The 15,973-nt window shown below is 58.3% G+C and overlaps 1 protein-coding gene across 1 annotated transcript in view; it reads right to left on the reverse strand.

Annotated features, from left to right (window-relative positions):
• Window positions 1–15,973, reverse strand: part of NCOR2 (nuclear receptor corepressor 2) — a 114,569-nt gene that overhangs the window by 84,366 nt on the left and 14,230 nt on the right. The window contains exons 3-7 of the mRNA XM_087828348.1: window positions 15,806–15,933; window positions 14,591–14,768; window positions 10,647–10,826; window positions 7,932–8,045; window positions 2,909–2,965 (exon numbers count right to left, since the gene is read on the reverse strand). Of these exons, the coding sequence (XP_087684474.1) occupies window positions 2,909–2,965; window positions 7,932–8,045; window positions 10,647–10,826; window positions 14,591–14,768; window positions 15,806–15,933 (657 nt within the window). The remainder of the gene's footprint in view (window positions 1–2,908; window positions 2,966–7,931; window positions 8,046–10,646; window positions 10,827–14,590; window positions 14,769–15,805; window positions 15,934–15,973) is intronic.

Genomic DNA, 15,973 nt, shown 5'->3' on the forward strand with positions numbered 1-15,973 from the left:
TGCGGGGAACAGGACTCCCAATGGTGCAGCCCCGACCCCAGGCCCTCCTGGGCTCTGATTCCTGGGTGGCACGAGTGACCCCTGCAGAGAGGGCCCCCCTCTGAGCCGCCTCCCTCTGGAGGACACCTCTGGCCACTTGGGCCTTGAGGTGACCAGGCAGAGGAGAGATCTGAGCAGAACTCGTTGGCCACACCCCACAGGCTCAGGACACCTTCACCTCATCTCTCGCTGTGTGACCCTGGGCAGGGCACTGCCCTCTCCGTGCCTCAGCTAGAAAAGGGACAGCGACACGTCCACGAGGCCTGACACACAGCATGTACCCTGTCACCGTGAGTCTCCTCCACAGGCTCACTGAAGGCCACCAAGCCAACAGCCCACTGGCTTCCGGGGACTCCAGTGACAGCCAGGAAGCCCACCAGACATCAGACCTCAGCATCCTACGCCGCCAGCCTTGAGGGATCCTGTACTCTGGGACCCCATGCAGGGGATGACCCAGGAGGAATCGCTCAGGCCCTGGCTGGTGTTGCCAGTGCACCTGTGGGTGGCAGGTTCCACTCCCAGTCAAGGACATGTACCTGGGTTGTCGGTTCCATCCCGTGTGCAGGAGGCAACCAATCGTTTCTCTCCCCCCCTTTCCCTCCCTCTCTTCCTTTGACTCTCTATAAAAATCAATGGGGAAAAAAACCACCACTCAGATTCTGAGCCCAGCAGACTCCTGCCGACTCCCAGGGACACCAGCCCTGTTTCCCTCATGACATGCCTTGGGCCCCCAGACAGAGACTTCCAATCATGTCCCCCACTCAGGAGGCCCCGGGACTACTTAGGTCAGGAAAGAGGAGAGGGAGAGCCTCCGGGTCTGTGAATGGCTGGGTACCACCTCTAGTTCTGCGGTCCCGTTAAGAAGGGGAAACTGAGGCAAGAAGCAGCCTGGCCAGCATAGCTCAGCAGTTGAGCATCGACCTAGGATCCAGGAGGTCAAGGTTCAATTCCCGGTCAGGGCACGTGCCCGGGTTGGGGGCTCGATCCCCAGTCGGGGGCGTGCAGGAGGCAGCCGATCAATGACTCTTTCTAATCACTGATGTTTCTCTCTCTCTCTCCCTCTCCTTTCCTGTCTCTGAAATCAATAAAGATACCTTTTTTAAAAAAAAAGAAAGCAGCGGCTTACTGGTGGGAACAGAAAATGATGCAGCAACTTTGGAAAATAGTCTGGCAATTCCTCGAGAGGTTAAGCATAGAATTACCATGATCCACAGTTCTGGTCCTGGGTAGACACCCACAGGAAATGAAAACACGGGTCCCTACAGGCACGTGAATGTGAACGTGTGTAGCCCGTTTATTTATAACAGCCAAAAGCAAAAGCAACTTAATGCCCACCAGCAGATGAAGAATAAACTAAATGTGGCCCAACTGTGCGGTGGAATATTGCGCAGCCGTGAACAGGGGTGGAGCACTGACACCTGCTACGACGTGGATGACCCTCGATCACGTGGTGCTGAGGGAGAGAAGCCAGGCACAAAAGGCCACATAGTGTGTGATCCATTGATAGGAAACGTCCAGAACAGGCAAATCCATAGAGACGGGACGTGCTGGGGGTGGGGGTGGGGGGTGGGGGGATGAGATGAGGTGATAGCTAAGGGCACAGCGTTCCTTTGAGATGCTGAAATGTTGCTGATCATGGAGATGGTTGCACACGTCTGTGACTGTGCTAAAAACCGCTAAGTTGTATACACTTTAAATGGGTGAATTGTATGGCATGTGAATTACATCTTAATAAGGCTACTAAAAAAAAAAAAAAAGCTGCTAGAGACATCCCCGAGCTCGTGCCCCAGGCTGGGAGCCTGTCCCCGACCCTGGAGGGGCCCTGGGACCTGCCCCAGAGCCGTAGAAGCCCCCCCCCCCCGAGAGCCCGCATGGCCGGGAAAGGCCGCTGCTCGCTATCCAGCGGTGGCCTGAGCAGACAACCCCTGGCTGGGAGCAGCTGACACTGCAGGAAACAGCTCCTGGGCCACCCCGCTCCACCCTCCTCAGTGTTCCCCTGGCTGAGCGCTCACTACGGGCCACCAGCCTTGCTACGGGAGCCTGCGCCACAAGCCATTTCCTTTAGCCCTCAATCCCGATTCCCCTTGCACAGGTGAGAAGACCCAGGCCCTTTCCAAGGCCACTCGGCAAACTCAGGGTGGAGATGAGCTGAGAGTCAGTTCTGAATGTATGCGACTTTATTTCTGCCCCATGGGCATGCCCACGCCCACCCCAGAGCCATCGAGGGCACAAGGACCTGACATCTGTCCTGCGTGCATGTGTGGGTCAACAGCATGCCTGCACGCTGCCCCGCGGCTCTGCCCCGACTGGCGGCATCTTCCCGTTGGTGAAATGACACCGACGACAGTAATAGTAACAACAGCTAACGCTCAGCACATACTGTCCATCGGGCACCGTGCTAGGTGCTTTATAAATACTAATAATTAATCACGTCTACACCCCAGTGGGATGTGTGTTGCTATTAGGTGCATTTTACAGACAAGGAAAGCAAGGCACAGAGAGGTTAAGAGACCTGCTCAGGGTCACACAGCTATGAAGTGGCAGATCTAGTACTTGACCTCAGATCCATGCTAAGTGGGACCAAACTGGCTGGGCTCTCCTTGCTGCCTGAGCGGGAAGGGTGGGAGCCCAGCAGGAGTGCCAAGGCTCCACCACTCCACCCCCCACCCCCCGACATGCCCGGCCCACCCACCGGCCATCTGCCCTCCTTCTTATCACAGGGTGTACTTCCTGCCTCCTCCGAGGACAGGGCAGCGCTTGGCAATACAGGACTTCCTCCCTCCACGCTTCCCACAGCCTCCACACCCACCTGCCGCCCCCACGTCTCCAGCCGCCCCCCCTCGAGCTCCCACCCCGTCCCCTAGCTCACCAGCTCCACCTGGGGCCCCAGGCCTTCCAGAATCCGATGGGCAGCTTCGGCCTTCTTCTGCAGGATGATGGAGGAGACAAGGAATTAGACACACACACACACAGAATGGAGTATAAATAGAGGCCTCCGAGAACGGCAGGCAGCTGCCCGGCCCAGCGGGTGGGAAGGCGGTGGCCCCCATACGCCCTCCCCGGGCTGGAAACCAACACGCAGGGGCCTAAACACCCACACGGCATCCCTGCCAGCTCGCCAAGTTTCGATTCTAACAAACGCAGTTCTCTGGTGACGTCCCCCATCCCCCGCAGGCCCCCAGGCCCGATGCCCCCGGCCCGAGGAGTGGGCACAGCTCCTCGCCAGCCAGCCCACAGTGCCAAGCGAGGTGCCTGCCTGCGCCCCGGAAGCTGGCTGGGTGTCTTCGGTTACCTCGGAGCTGGAGCCGCCAGCCAGGGGGAGGAGGGCGGGAGGGCAGATAGAGCCGCTAGGAGATACCCTTTCTAGGATTCTTGTCTTTCACAATCATGTGACTATTTCTCAGCTGCCCTGGGCCTCCCCGCCTCCCTCCCCTCTCACAACCCCGGACTTATTAGGGAAACAGGAACACGTGGCAGAAAGGACTCCATGGCGGTGGATTCAACAGGCTGGACCTCAGGGCCCCAGCTGGCCGTGAAGGCGGCATTGTGCCCTCCGCCAGGCCCTGCCCGCCCCCCCCCCCGGGGCCGCCAGGGGCTGCTGAGGAGGGCGGTCAGGCCAGCGGGGGTAAAGGGATGCACACAGGGCTGCGGAAGGTGCTTCAGCAGGGTCTTTGCTGGACCTGGGCCACAGTGTGTGATGGGGAAAGTGGGGTCCAAGGCGTGCACATGGAAGCCCTGAGCCCCCCACCCCTCATGAGCCAAGAAAGGGGGGGCTCCTGACTCAGCCAAACTCAGGGTGTGGGCAGGAGGACAGGCCAAGTATATCACCATCACCCAATCGAACTGTCCCCCAAGGAGCCCCAAGTCCAGACCCACTAAAAGGGGGTGAGCTGGAGCCTTGGGGAATCAGGTCCCCAGTGTCACGCAGGGAGGATGGGTGCCGAGGGCAGCCCCCAGTGACAGGAAGTGAGCATGTGGGTGGGCTCAAGCTGGCACCTAGAACTAGCTCCTCCTAGAGCCCTAGGCCCAGCCCACCCTGAACAGAGCCTTTTTCTCGGGCCCCCTCATGCAGAGCCGACACCCATGCAGAGGCCAACAGGCTCAGAGTGTGGCCAGGGCCAGGAAATCGGGGGCACGTGATTATGATGGCTGCCACTTTATTGAGCACCCACAATGAGCCAAGCGCTGCGTACACTGCATGCAATACCAACATTTACATCACACATAAACACAGCGCGAGGCAGATGCAGGACGCGGCCCCGCTTCACAGATGATGAAACTGAGGCACAGGGAGATGACGTAAGGAAAAAATCCTTCTGATCTCTGGGCTTCGAGGAGGGAGAAAGACAAGGGCTGGGTTCTACCCAGGAAGCTGGCATCTCCCGGGCAGGGGGGCAGACGCCACCCTGACAGTCACAGCAGACCCTGCCCTGGCCGCACCTCGAAGCAAAAACAGGGCCAGCTGTGGGGGACTAGAGATGGGAGAATTCCTGAGCCAGGCCAAGTGAGGGACTAGGTGTGGGGTGGGGAGGGGACAGGGTGGCTCCACACACACGCCCTGAGCACCCACTCCATACGAAGCTCCAGGGTGAGATACAGCATGAAACCCAGTGATGCCTGCAAGGAGCCCAGTCCTTGCAGCTAGTCCAGAGGGTGACAGCAGGTCTGTCCACTCAGGAAGAGGACACGTGTGCTATACTGGGCAGGCATGAAATGGGAACTAAGTCACCCTCTCTGGAAAGGGAACAGGAGGGTTACATAAGCTGGGTTTTGAGGGATGAATAGGAGGTTGTGCGCCTTCATGAGGCTCTGTGAGGATCAGCAGCAACTAGATACAGGGGTGATGCCAGACACAGGCAGGGCAGGGCTGGAGTGGTGGGATCCCAGTAGTGCCCACTATGGCTGACCTAGCTCAAGTCCCCGCCTCCTCCAGGAGGTCTACCTTGACTGCCCATTGCCCTGAATTCCTACAGTGTCAGCACCAGGCAAACTGTCCCTTACTTATCCATCCTTTCCTAGTGCTGTGTGCGTATGTGCTTTATCTAAACTCGAAGCCGAGGCGAGCGTCCTCCCAGGCCTCTACCTCCGGCCCCCACACACTCCCTCTGAAGATGAAACAGGACCCCTGTCCCCTCTCTGAGCCTTTGCCTGTGCTGACACCCACCTGAACGCCCTCCTGGGGCCAATGGCCCACCCACGGCCTCCAAGCAGCCGTTCCCACCCCCGCCGCTCCCGCCCCAGGCCTCCTGCTCCGCCATCTGTGTGCACCTGCCCAGCCCCGCACACAGCTCCTGGGAGGCAGGAGGAGCCTGGCTCAGCCGGCTCCCCGCTGCGTGCTGGCGCCTTGTCCGTGTGCCCCGAATGGACAATGAGCCCGAGTCCAATGCGCAGAAGCGCCAGGCGGGCCCTGCCTGGGGGAAGCTGCGTCCTCCAGCCAGTGCGGCATTTACAGACAGGCCCTTCTCGGCAGCCTCTCCGAGGAACCAGCAGGGAAGGAGAGAGGATTAAAATTTAATCCTATTGATCCCCCCAAGGGGCGGAGAGTCCTGGCTGCTCCTGCCAAGGGCAGCGGAGGGGCCTCTGCCCACCCAGCCTCCAGCCCCGGAGGCTCAGCCCAGGCAGAGGGAGCATCCCCCCAACCCAACCTCCACTGGGAACAGTCCCCAAAACCGAGGACTGCTCCAGGGGGCAGTCTCCTCTCCCCTTCCCTCTGCCATCCCTTCACATGGTCAACAAACATTTACTGAGCACCTACCATGTGCCAGACACTGTCCAGGTGCTAGGGACGCAGCCGAGAGAAAAAAGAGACACAAACCCTTGCCCTCACAGAGTTTCCATTCCCAGGAAACAGAACATTAAATATGAATCATGCCCAGAGGATTAGGGACGAAGGAGACATTAAAACTAGAAAGAGAAATGGGGGTTGAAGGGTTTGCAGGGTTAAACTGAAGGTCAAAATGGGCCTCACAGAAACGGGGACATTGGAGCAAAGAGCTGAAGGAGTGAGAGAGCGAGCCCCATGGGGAAAAAGAGCTGTGGCAGAGGCACAGCTTGGGCAAAGGCCCTGGGGCAGGAGCATGCAGCAGAGAGAGGGGTAAATGAATGAAAGAACAGAAAGGGGATCGGGGACAGGAACGACAAAACTCCTCAGATCAAGGGTATGCCCAGGGATGGGGACTTGTGGGTGTGATACTCTGTCCCCGACCAGGAAGCATCTGTGTGTGCTGGGGCTGAGGTCACCGCTGTGTCCCCAGTGCCTGAAACAGTAGCAGGCAGAGAGCAGGCGGCCCATTACTTGGCTGCTGAGTGAATGAATGAATAGGACGCGTGCAATGCGCCCAGCGCACCTGAGCAAGAACAGCAATACGGGCGGCACTTACCTGGTGCCTGGCGTTGTTCTAGGGAACTACATGATGAACTCTCTTAACCTCCACACCGCTGTGAGACATGGGTGCTGTGATCACTTGGTAAGTGAGGAACGTGAGTCACAGAGAGGTTTAAGTGATCTGCCCAAGGTCACAGAGCCAGGAAGTGGTAGGGATGGGAGCCGAACCTAGATGTCTGGCTCAAGTACATGTGGCCTCTTACCTCTCCTATTGTTAATGATTATTATGTGCTACTTGGGGTGTGCAGTCAGGGTGTGGGATGGGTGACCAGCCCCACAAGGCCCAGCTCCCAGGTCGCAGTAGGCTCAGTCTCATCCTGCAACTATTGCTGCTTCAAGAGGCGGAAACATAGCAAACTAGATGATCCAATAGTTTCCTGCCTGGAGTTACAGCCATAGGCACTAGTCACATGTTCCCAGGCCCCAGGACATCAGGTATGTCTCAACCCCCATCTAAACTCTGTGCACTGATCCAGTAGCCAAGAGCATATTCCACAGCAGAGACAGCTGGGAAGGATGGTGAGAAGCCCTGGGCAAGAGGGGGAACAGGAAGGCCAAGGCAGGGAGGGGAGATCCCCCATCAGTCACACTTGACTATGTGACCTCAGATAAGGAACAGTCCCTGTCTGGGCCTCAGTTTCCTGCCTCATCTGTAACACAGGGAGGGAACTCAACACCCACAGACCTAGAGCACCCTTGGAAAAAGTCAACTGTAAATCATTGAAGCTGAGCTCTCAGTGGCTTGATTGGGATGACAGGGAGCTCACCACCTCACTAGACACCAGGTTCCCCTTTAGGACAGCTCAGACCTTGGGGATCAGCCCCTGGAGACATTCTACTCTGGGTACCTTGAGCTCCTCCCCAAGACTAAGCCCCCTCCAGACACCCAGTAGCTGCCCCCCAGGGACCCCTAGAAGCCCCCACAGCCTGCTATAGATCCTGTGTCCAACCATCCCAAAGGCCCTGTCCAGGGCTGAATGTTAGCAGAGGCCAGTGCTGACGAATCAGGCCCTGGGATCTGATGAACCGCAGCAGGTTCAAGTCCCAGGTCCACCACTTACTAGCTGTGTGACTTTGGACAAGTCACCTAATCTCTCTGGACTTCAGTTCCTCCACGTGTTAAACAGAAACAATTACTGTACCTACCCTCCTAAGACTACTACCTAAAACACCTGGCCCGTCGGAAGGAGGAGCTGTTCATTCTGTGTTTGCCGCTACCGTTAGTCACAGCATCAGGGATTCCTCCTGCTTGAGTGCCTGGGCGGCTGCTCAGGCCCCGCTGGGCCGGTCCCGATGCCCTCCTGCAGCCCGATGCCCACATTTTCACACTGCCCCAAGTGGGTGCGCGCTGGCCAGCCCGTCTCCTCCCGCTCACACGCACACATCTCTGCGGGTGCAGGAGGTCACGGTGGGAACCCCGGGCCCGGGGGAGGGCCGGATCCTCCGAGGGGCCCCTGGCAGCCGGCACAGGGCAGGCGGGAGCGGGCGGGGAGGCGGCGACACCTACCCGGTTCTCGTCATAGATGATCTGCACCAGGCTGCGGTGCTTGGACTCGATGGGCGGCGGCGACACGGGCTTCTCGGGCTCGGGCGGCTTGGCCGCCTCCTCCTCCAGCTGTTGCTGTGGAGAGAGCGCGGTGGGCGGTGAGCGCCGGGCCGGCGGAAGGGGAGGCAGCCCCATGGCGGGGGGCGGCCCGCGAAGAGGAGCTGGTGGCCGCGCAGGAAGTCAGGCTGCTAACCATTTCCTCTGAGTCACCCGCAGGGACTCCAAGCCCTGGAGGGGCCCCAGCTCCCCCAGCGCGAAGGGCCCGGCCCAGGGCGAGCTCCGGCCTCCGGGCTCTGCAGCCCGCCTTTCCCAGGGTCCCTCCCGCCCTGGGGACCTAGCAGCCAGGGAAGGGTAAGCAGCTTAACCCCTGCACCTCAGTTTCCACGTCTGTAAAATGGGGCTTGTAGCTGTGCTGCCCTGATAGGGCTGCAGCGAGGAGAGAATGTTAGTGAGTATGCGGCACAGACTGGGACTCGCTGAAAGCCAGCCGTTATTTATTATTATTATTTTTTAATATGTTTTTACTGAATTTAGAGAGGAGGGGAAAGGGAGAGAGAGAGAAGCATTGATGAGGGAGACATCGATTGGCTGCGTCCTACACACCCCCTACTGGGGACAGAGCCGGAAAGCTGGGCATGTGCCCTGACCTGGAATCAAACCGTGACCTCTTGGTTCCTGGGTCGACGCTCAACCACTGAGCCACACCAGCCGGGGTGAAAAGCCAGCTGTTATTATGAAGCCCATTATGTTCATCACAAGGACAGTCATCCTCAGAGAGGACGTGTAGGCTCTGGAGCCAGACTGTTCAGACTGGAACTCTATTCCCACAATGTCCCTGCTCTGTAACCTTCCCTGAGCCTCACTTTCCTCATCTGGAAAATGGGGATAATCACATTTTCTACCCTCGAGTCAGCAAAGCACTCAGCAACTGGTTTCCATGGTCACCGCCACCGTCATCTGCCCTGAGGTCTTCACAGTGGACCCCCCTCCCAATAAGACACCATTAAGCACTTTCCCTCGTGCTGCTGTTTTGTATCAAATGGGAAAGTAAGGGCCAGAGAGCTAAAGACACTGGCCCAAGGCCACACAGGAGGCCATCACACACGTGTGCAATCTGACGGGAAATCTTGAAGGAGATTAGAACACGGTTCTCTGCTCTAATGCTCACAAAGCCTGCCCGTGACAGTGCAGCAAACCATTATAAACCCAAAACGCCACCAAGACAGAGCAACGTGGAAAGAACCAGAAAATTCAGTTCTGGGTCCTACCAGGCAAAGGCCTGGCTGGGGGAGCCCAGCTGCCTCAGCCCCACAGCGACCCCTGGTGGTGGCGTCCAAAAGAGCAGCCAGCCCCTGGCATGGCATCGAAATCTCTCCAAAAGAGTGTGAAACAAACGAAGCCAAGAAAAGGAAGAATTACACAGCCAGAGAGGGTGGGCGGAGATTCTCTCCCATGGGTGAAGGTGGCCCTCCCCGAGGCACAGCAGTGAACAGGGAGACAAGGACCCTGCTGTGACGTGATGGGGAGAAGACCACGAGAGAGCAGGGCAGGTGTTATTTCACATGGTGATGACATCAAGTGAGGAGACAGGACAGAGGGGGCAGCAAACTTTTCCTGTCAAGGCCCAGATAGTAAATATTTTCAGCTTTGCTGGCCAGTGTCTCCGTTGTGACCACTCAACTCTGATGTTGTATTAGGAAAGCAGCCGCAGACAATATGTAAACCAACAGGCGTGGCGGTGTGCCAATAAAACTTTATTTACAAAGGCAGGCAGTGAGCCCAGCTAGTCTGGGTTTGCTGGGCCCTGGGGGAGAGGAGGGCTGAAGTGAGGGCTCCTGGAAAAGGCAGGGAGAATGGGGGGTTGTTTGTGGTGGGGGCATCTGAGCAGAGACCCGAAGGTGCCAGAGAGGGTCACATGTGAAGAGCTGGGAAAAGGCAGACTATCAATCCATTTTATATCAGTATTAAAAATGAAATTATAAAATCAGTATTACAAGCGTTTATGTTAACTTTGGTTTCAACAGTCACAGTGAGGGTTGATTTTCAGGGCATTACCCTGTTCCTTCCTCACAACCTATGGGGGGGAGGGGTGTCACGTCTGTGCCCACTTTACAGTCAAGGAAACTGAGGCAGAGCTAGGAGGCCTAGCCCATTAGGATTCCAGAGCCAGGGCCCGAGTCAGGTGATATTTCCCCCACGTGATGGAGGAGGCAAGTGAAGCAGAGAAGTACCTGCCAGCCCCACATCACCAGGACGAGGCAGAGATGGGACCTGAACCTGGACAGCCTGCTGCAAATCCTGACCTCCCTCCCACCCACTGTTCCATGTGTCTGCACAGAAGCTGTGCGGCTCTTCAGGTGTAAATTTCATTTGATTCAAATTACACTGTTAAGTCCCTCAGCCACAGCGAGCACAGTTCCAGTGGCAGACGGTCACACACCTGGCGGCGCAGACACGGAATATCTCCGTCCTCACAGGAAGTTCCACTGTGCAGCAGGGCAGCCATGCCAAACGGCACCTTGCCCAATAAACGTAAAGGACATAAAAACGTGCCGGCACACAGACAGTGTTCAACGCACACTCAGAGCGACTGTGACTAGTGTTACCACCCCGGTCGTGGCTGCTGGCCCGGGAGCTCAGACCTGCCACCGCGGGCCTGCCCCCCACTGCCCGCACCTGCTTCTTCTTTAGCTTGGAGATCTGCTGCTCCACCATGGTGATCTCTCGGTCCACCCGGTCCATGCTCTGGATCAGCTCCTCCTTGGAGAGACGCGGGGGCACCAGCTCCAGCTCAGGATCGGCGTGGGGGGGGCTCGGAGGAGACACTGGCTCCAGCTTGCCAGTCAGGCTGCGGTCCTGTGGTGGAGAGAAAACGGAGCATCCCGGTCAATATTTTTGACTCTGCTGACCACGGGGTCTCTGCTGCGACCATTCGACCCTGACATTTTATTAGAAAAGCAGCCACAGACGACATGTAAACAAACGGACCTGGCTATGCGGATGTGTCTCTCATGGATGTTCCTCTCTCTCTCCCTCCCTCTCTCCCTCTCTAAAAATCAAAGGAAAAAATATCCTCGGGTGAAGGTTAACAACGAAAACAAGAAATCCCAGTCTTCTTTAATTTACCAGTATTTTTCTGCTTTTTCGTTAACTGAGCGTTACTCTTTGTGTAATAAAGTTTTTAAAAATGTTAAACAAACAAGAGAAGCCTTCACTGGGTTACTCATTGATTCCATTCTACCAACTAGAGTTTATTATCACTCACCTCTAAGGCCTTGGATTCAGATCCCCATCCCCACTGACTCCTCCCAGCTCCGTGACCTCAAGCAGATCATGCACTACCCCTGCCTCAGTTTCCTCATCTGCACAATGGGACAATTCCCACCTCCCAGTCTGTTGTGGGGCTGGATGAGTCAGCATGTGCAGAGCACTCAGCTGAGCCTGGCACTATAAGCGCCCCATGAGCCCTGGCTGGGTCGTCTGCCCCGGAGCCCCCAGCTGCAGCCCTGGTAGCGCAGGCAGGACCCAGCCCCTGCCCAGGGCCATCCTCAAGGCCAAGCCAGCAGCTGCTGGCAGGGGAGGCCCCGGGAGGAGCTCCAGGCTGCTGCTGCTTCCCCACCCCCATGGCAGCTGCACTGGAGGACAGAGGGCACATTATTCCCTGGGACAACTGCAGCGACGGTGGCTGCCAACTGCCCCCCCACCGGGACCCAGGGACTACGGGCACCTGACTCCCTCCAACACCAAATCAGAAGCAGCTTGTGCGTTCTAGCACCTGGGAGCCTTGCACAAGCCGTCCGCTCTGCCGGCGTGCCTGGCTCTGCACCTCAGTGCCAGCGGACGTCGGACTCGCCCTCCCCTGCCCGAGGTCCACCCTCCCTCCGTGCCCCTAGGACACATGGCAGCCTTGTTCATTTCTCGGGATTCCTGGGAGTCGGGAGGTGGGTGGGGACACGGTTCCTGGACCCCAGCAGCATTATCTGCTGCAGGAAACATCTCCCCCCTCTCATCTTCCACCAGGACCGAGAAGGGCGGTGAACAGAACAAGGGCTGTGGAAAGAAAGGCTTTGGGGGCAGGAGACCCTGAAAATGTGAGCCCAACCTGGGAATAATTCTCAAAAGCAACATCAGCAAAAAGGAGGTTTCCACCCCCAAAGCTGGTAGAGGCAGTGCGAGCGTGAGGAGGCGACTGGCAACCGCCGGCAACAGTTAGAAAAGGTGCCAGGAATGTTTCCGTAAACTCCGGCGGGCAAAAGTGTCTTCCCTAAGGTCCAGGCTTAGCTTTGTTTTGTTAATCTTCACCCGAGGATATTTTTTCCATTGATTTTTAGAGAGAGAGGGAGGGAGGGAGGGGGAGAGAGAGAAACATCGAGTGAGACACATCCACTGCTTCTGTGCAACAGGGACCGGGTGTGGGAGGCAACCAATCGATGAGTCTCTCTCACATCGATGTTTCTCTCTCTCTCCCCCCCTTCTCTTCCACTTAAAAATGGGACCTGGTAATAAACACCACGTCACCTGGAGTGAGCTGTGCCTGAAGTCCACCAACCCTTGGATTTTCAGGGCTGACTCGAGTCAGCCCGACATGGGCTTTCCATCCCTTTCAGCCAACAGAGAGCCCCAGCAGGCCGAGAGACTTTCAGAAACAGTCCTGTTCGGGACAATTCTAAAGTCCCCTAAAACACAGTTGGGTGAATTCCAAAGGAAACCTCTAAGGCCACAGGACTCCAGAGGCCCAAGGGCAGGGGAGCAAGCGTTAGAAAACAGAACATTTTTCTATGAAAAAGGAACACAACTGGGGGTTGCGGGGAGTGAAAAGAAATCCCATCGAATTCCCATCCAGAGCTGCCAGCTGAATTCCACACGGCAAACGCAGAAAACATCTGAGGGCTCTCAGAGCTGCTCTCCCGGGCTCCCTTCCCCGCCCAAAATGTGCTCAGAGTTTCCAACGCTCTCAGCAGCCTGGAGCAATTACAGCAGCCGGTCCAGCCAGGCCCCAACGCGGGGCCCATCCCTCCCCATTATCCCGGGGTCCAGGGAGAGAAGAGAGTCAGACAGACGTAGACATACACACATACCCAGCAGAGGCAGACAGACACACACAGAGAGACAGACAGGCAGGCAGTCAGACAGACAGAGAGAAAGAGAAAGACAGACACACAGAGACATACCCCCAGGCAGAGAGACTGATAGACAGACACAGAGATTGAAAAAGACCCACAGAGGGAGCCACGAGGAAATAGACAAGCAGATGGACCCAGAGCCCGGTGAGGCTCGGGCCCTCACAAGAACCAGAGGAGGGCTCCGAGCCCCCATTCTGGAGAGCCAGTCTGTGGGGGGCCAGAGACGACCACTGGCCCGTTCTCTGGCAGACTGGACATCAGCGTGGGGCACAGCCCACAGGCTCCAGTCCCCAGGGAGGAAGGACAGCCTCCCTGGTGTGGCCCTGTGCCTCTCCACACACCCCTTCCCCTGCTTGTCCAAGACCCACTTCAGGGAGCAGCTTTTCCTAGGGCAGCGTCCCTCCCAGGAGGCTGAGCGGCCAAGGCGACGACGGAGGAAACAGACTCGGGTGCTGGAGGGCTGGGGGCGGGGTGGCAGCAGGCCCTGGGAGGAGGGAGGCAGCGGCCTGCTTGGGAGAGTTGAGGGGAAGCCACAGCGGGACAGCCCGGTGGGCAGGGCTGGGCTTCAGTGCCCTCCCCATGTCCCCATGGCCATGGGCAAGTGGCTTCCACTGAGCCTGGGACTCCGAGTATCCAAGGGGATCGCAGGTCGGACTTCATGGAGCTGAGAAGACGCTGCCTGACACAGGGCCAGCACTCGCTTAACGTGAGCTTGTCACCACCATCACCAACCCAGCGGGATGACCCTTGTGTGCCAGCTCCCAAGGAAAGGACCTGCCTCAGCCTGAAATCCCACGGTTCAGTCCCACCGGGCGTCATCCAGCAGGCCCGAGGGGAACCTTCCCTCCCCTGCCTGGCGCCCAGTCCCCAGCCACGCCCACCAGTGCCGCAGTCAGACAGACGAGCCCTGACCTCACCCAGCAGCCCGAGGCCATTAATGAGCCAGTGTGTGTCCCCGAGGTGGTGAAGAAACCTAATGGAACTGCTCGCACTCCCCGGAGGGGCATCCATCACCTGGCCTGGCCACAGGCCCCGCCCCCCCCCACCCCCCCCACCCCCGGCAGCTGGGTGAGCCTGGGGGCCAGAAGCACCTCAACTGGCTCCCTCCGGGTAAATGGAGGTCAAAGGAGCCTGCAGACTCCTGCTCTGAGCTGCAGTCAACAGCAGAACCCTGCCCCCCACAGCAGCAAACCACAGGTGCTTAACCTATGCACAGCCTCCACCCCGCATCTCGGCTCAACTTTCTCTTTTAAAGGGGACATCGGAGGCGTGCTGGCCCTGCAGTCTGGGCGCACTCAGATGGCAGCTGTCCCTCTCCAGCCAAGCAGTGCCCCACAGAGCCAACCTTGTCCCTGACCCTCCTCTCACTGCCCAGCCTCTGCCCAGCCTTGGCCCGAGCAGTCCCCAAGCCCAGCACGCCTCCTCCTTCCCCTGCATGCAGCCCAACTGCAACAAAACCCAGATATCCTTAGGAGCTCCCGGGGGGCTAGGCCTTACCTTGGACAGGTCCTCCGAGCCCCCAGGCTGGCCGGCGGCCAGGAGGGGTGAGGGCCGCAGCAGGGACTCCGGCAGCAGCTCCAGGCGAGGGCGCTTGCTGTCCATGAACTCCATCTCCGACTTGCCCAGCTCGGGCAGGTACGAGTGGGACTCGGGTCGCAGGTGAAGCTCCTGAGACCTGCGGGAGGTGAGGGCACAAGCATCACGTCTACTGCTCTCCCTGCTGAGCACCTACTGGGCACCGTGCCCTCCTCAGTCCTGCAGGAGAAGTGCCCACTTGTCCAGGGCACATGGGACTCAAACCCAGACTTGTCTTCCTGCGAGTCAACATCCACTAACCACGTTTATCAGGAGGGGATGTACCCTGGTTCCGCACCCCCTCGCTCCTGAGTGTGGCCCAGGGACCAGAAGCCTCAGCCCCCCTACCGGAGCCGGTGACAAAGGCAGAATCTTGAGTCCCACCCCAGGCCTGCTGAGTCACACTCTGCACTTAAGCAAGATCCCAGGTGACTCATGGGCACAGTCAAGTCCGAAAAGCACTGTGGGTCCAACACAGATAATATTACTCGTGGTGCCACCTGCACCTCACCCACCCAGGGCAGACATCACCAGCCAATCACAGCAGTCTGCGAACACACAGGATGCCACCTGCACCTCACCCCCGGGCAGACATCACCGGCTGATCACAACACTCCTGCTGCAAAGGCGCCAGCTGCCAGGTGCAGAGCGGGGAGCTGTCCAGCCCAATCACTCCTGACTGGCTCTCCTTAAGGCCCCCCCAGTCTGCAGAGGAGGAAACTGTCCCGGAGAGGACCCAGCCTTGCTGAGCGCACACAGCAGGCAGACACCAGAGGGCCTCACCCGCTAGCTGGGGCACAGAGAGGACTCAGAGAAAAGGGGGCTCTAGTGAGCACCCAGGTGTGGACGTGTCCGTTCCAACCAGCGAACCAGCCCCGCTGCCCCACATCCTGGTGGTCACCCCCTCCTGCCTGAGCCAAACACCCAGAGGTCACACTAAAGACCCACGGTGGGAAGTCCGAGGGCCACGTGGCTCTTCGCTGCACATCCCTGACCTTCCCCAAGGACAAGGGCAAACACAGCCTGACCACCCTAACACCAACCGAGCAAGCTCCGCTCCTCCTCCCTGGGCCTCCATTTCTCCACCTGAGAAACGGCTCCACGGCTCTGAGCAGGCACAGGAGCCTCTCCTCTCACCTTTCGTTTCCGGGCTGGAATTCCGACAGCAGGGAGGGCCTCCTCCTCTGGGGCTGAATGATGGAGCCGGGGGACAGGTGCGAGGTGTAGTCACGGGGGTGGTGCTGGTACTCGAGCAGCCCAACGTCCTGCAGCAAGAGGACAGAGGGGGTGAGCGCGACGCTGGAC

The sequence above is a fragment of the Miniopterus natalensis genome, chromosome 20, assembly GCF_054644295.1.
Source record: "Miniopterus natalensis isolate mMinNat1 chromosome 20, mMinNat1.hap1, whole genome shotgun sequence".
In the NCBI taxonomy this organism is placed as follows: domain Eukaryota; kingdom Metazoa; phylum Chordata; class Mammalia; order Chiroptera; family Miniopteridae; genus Miniopterus; species Miniopterus natalensis.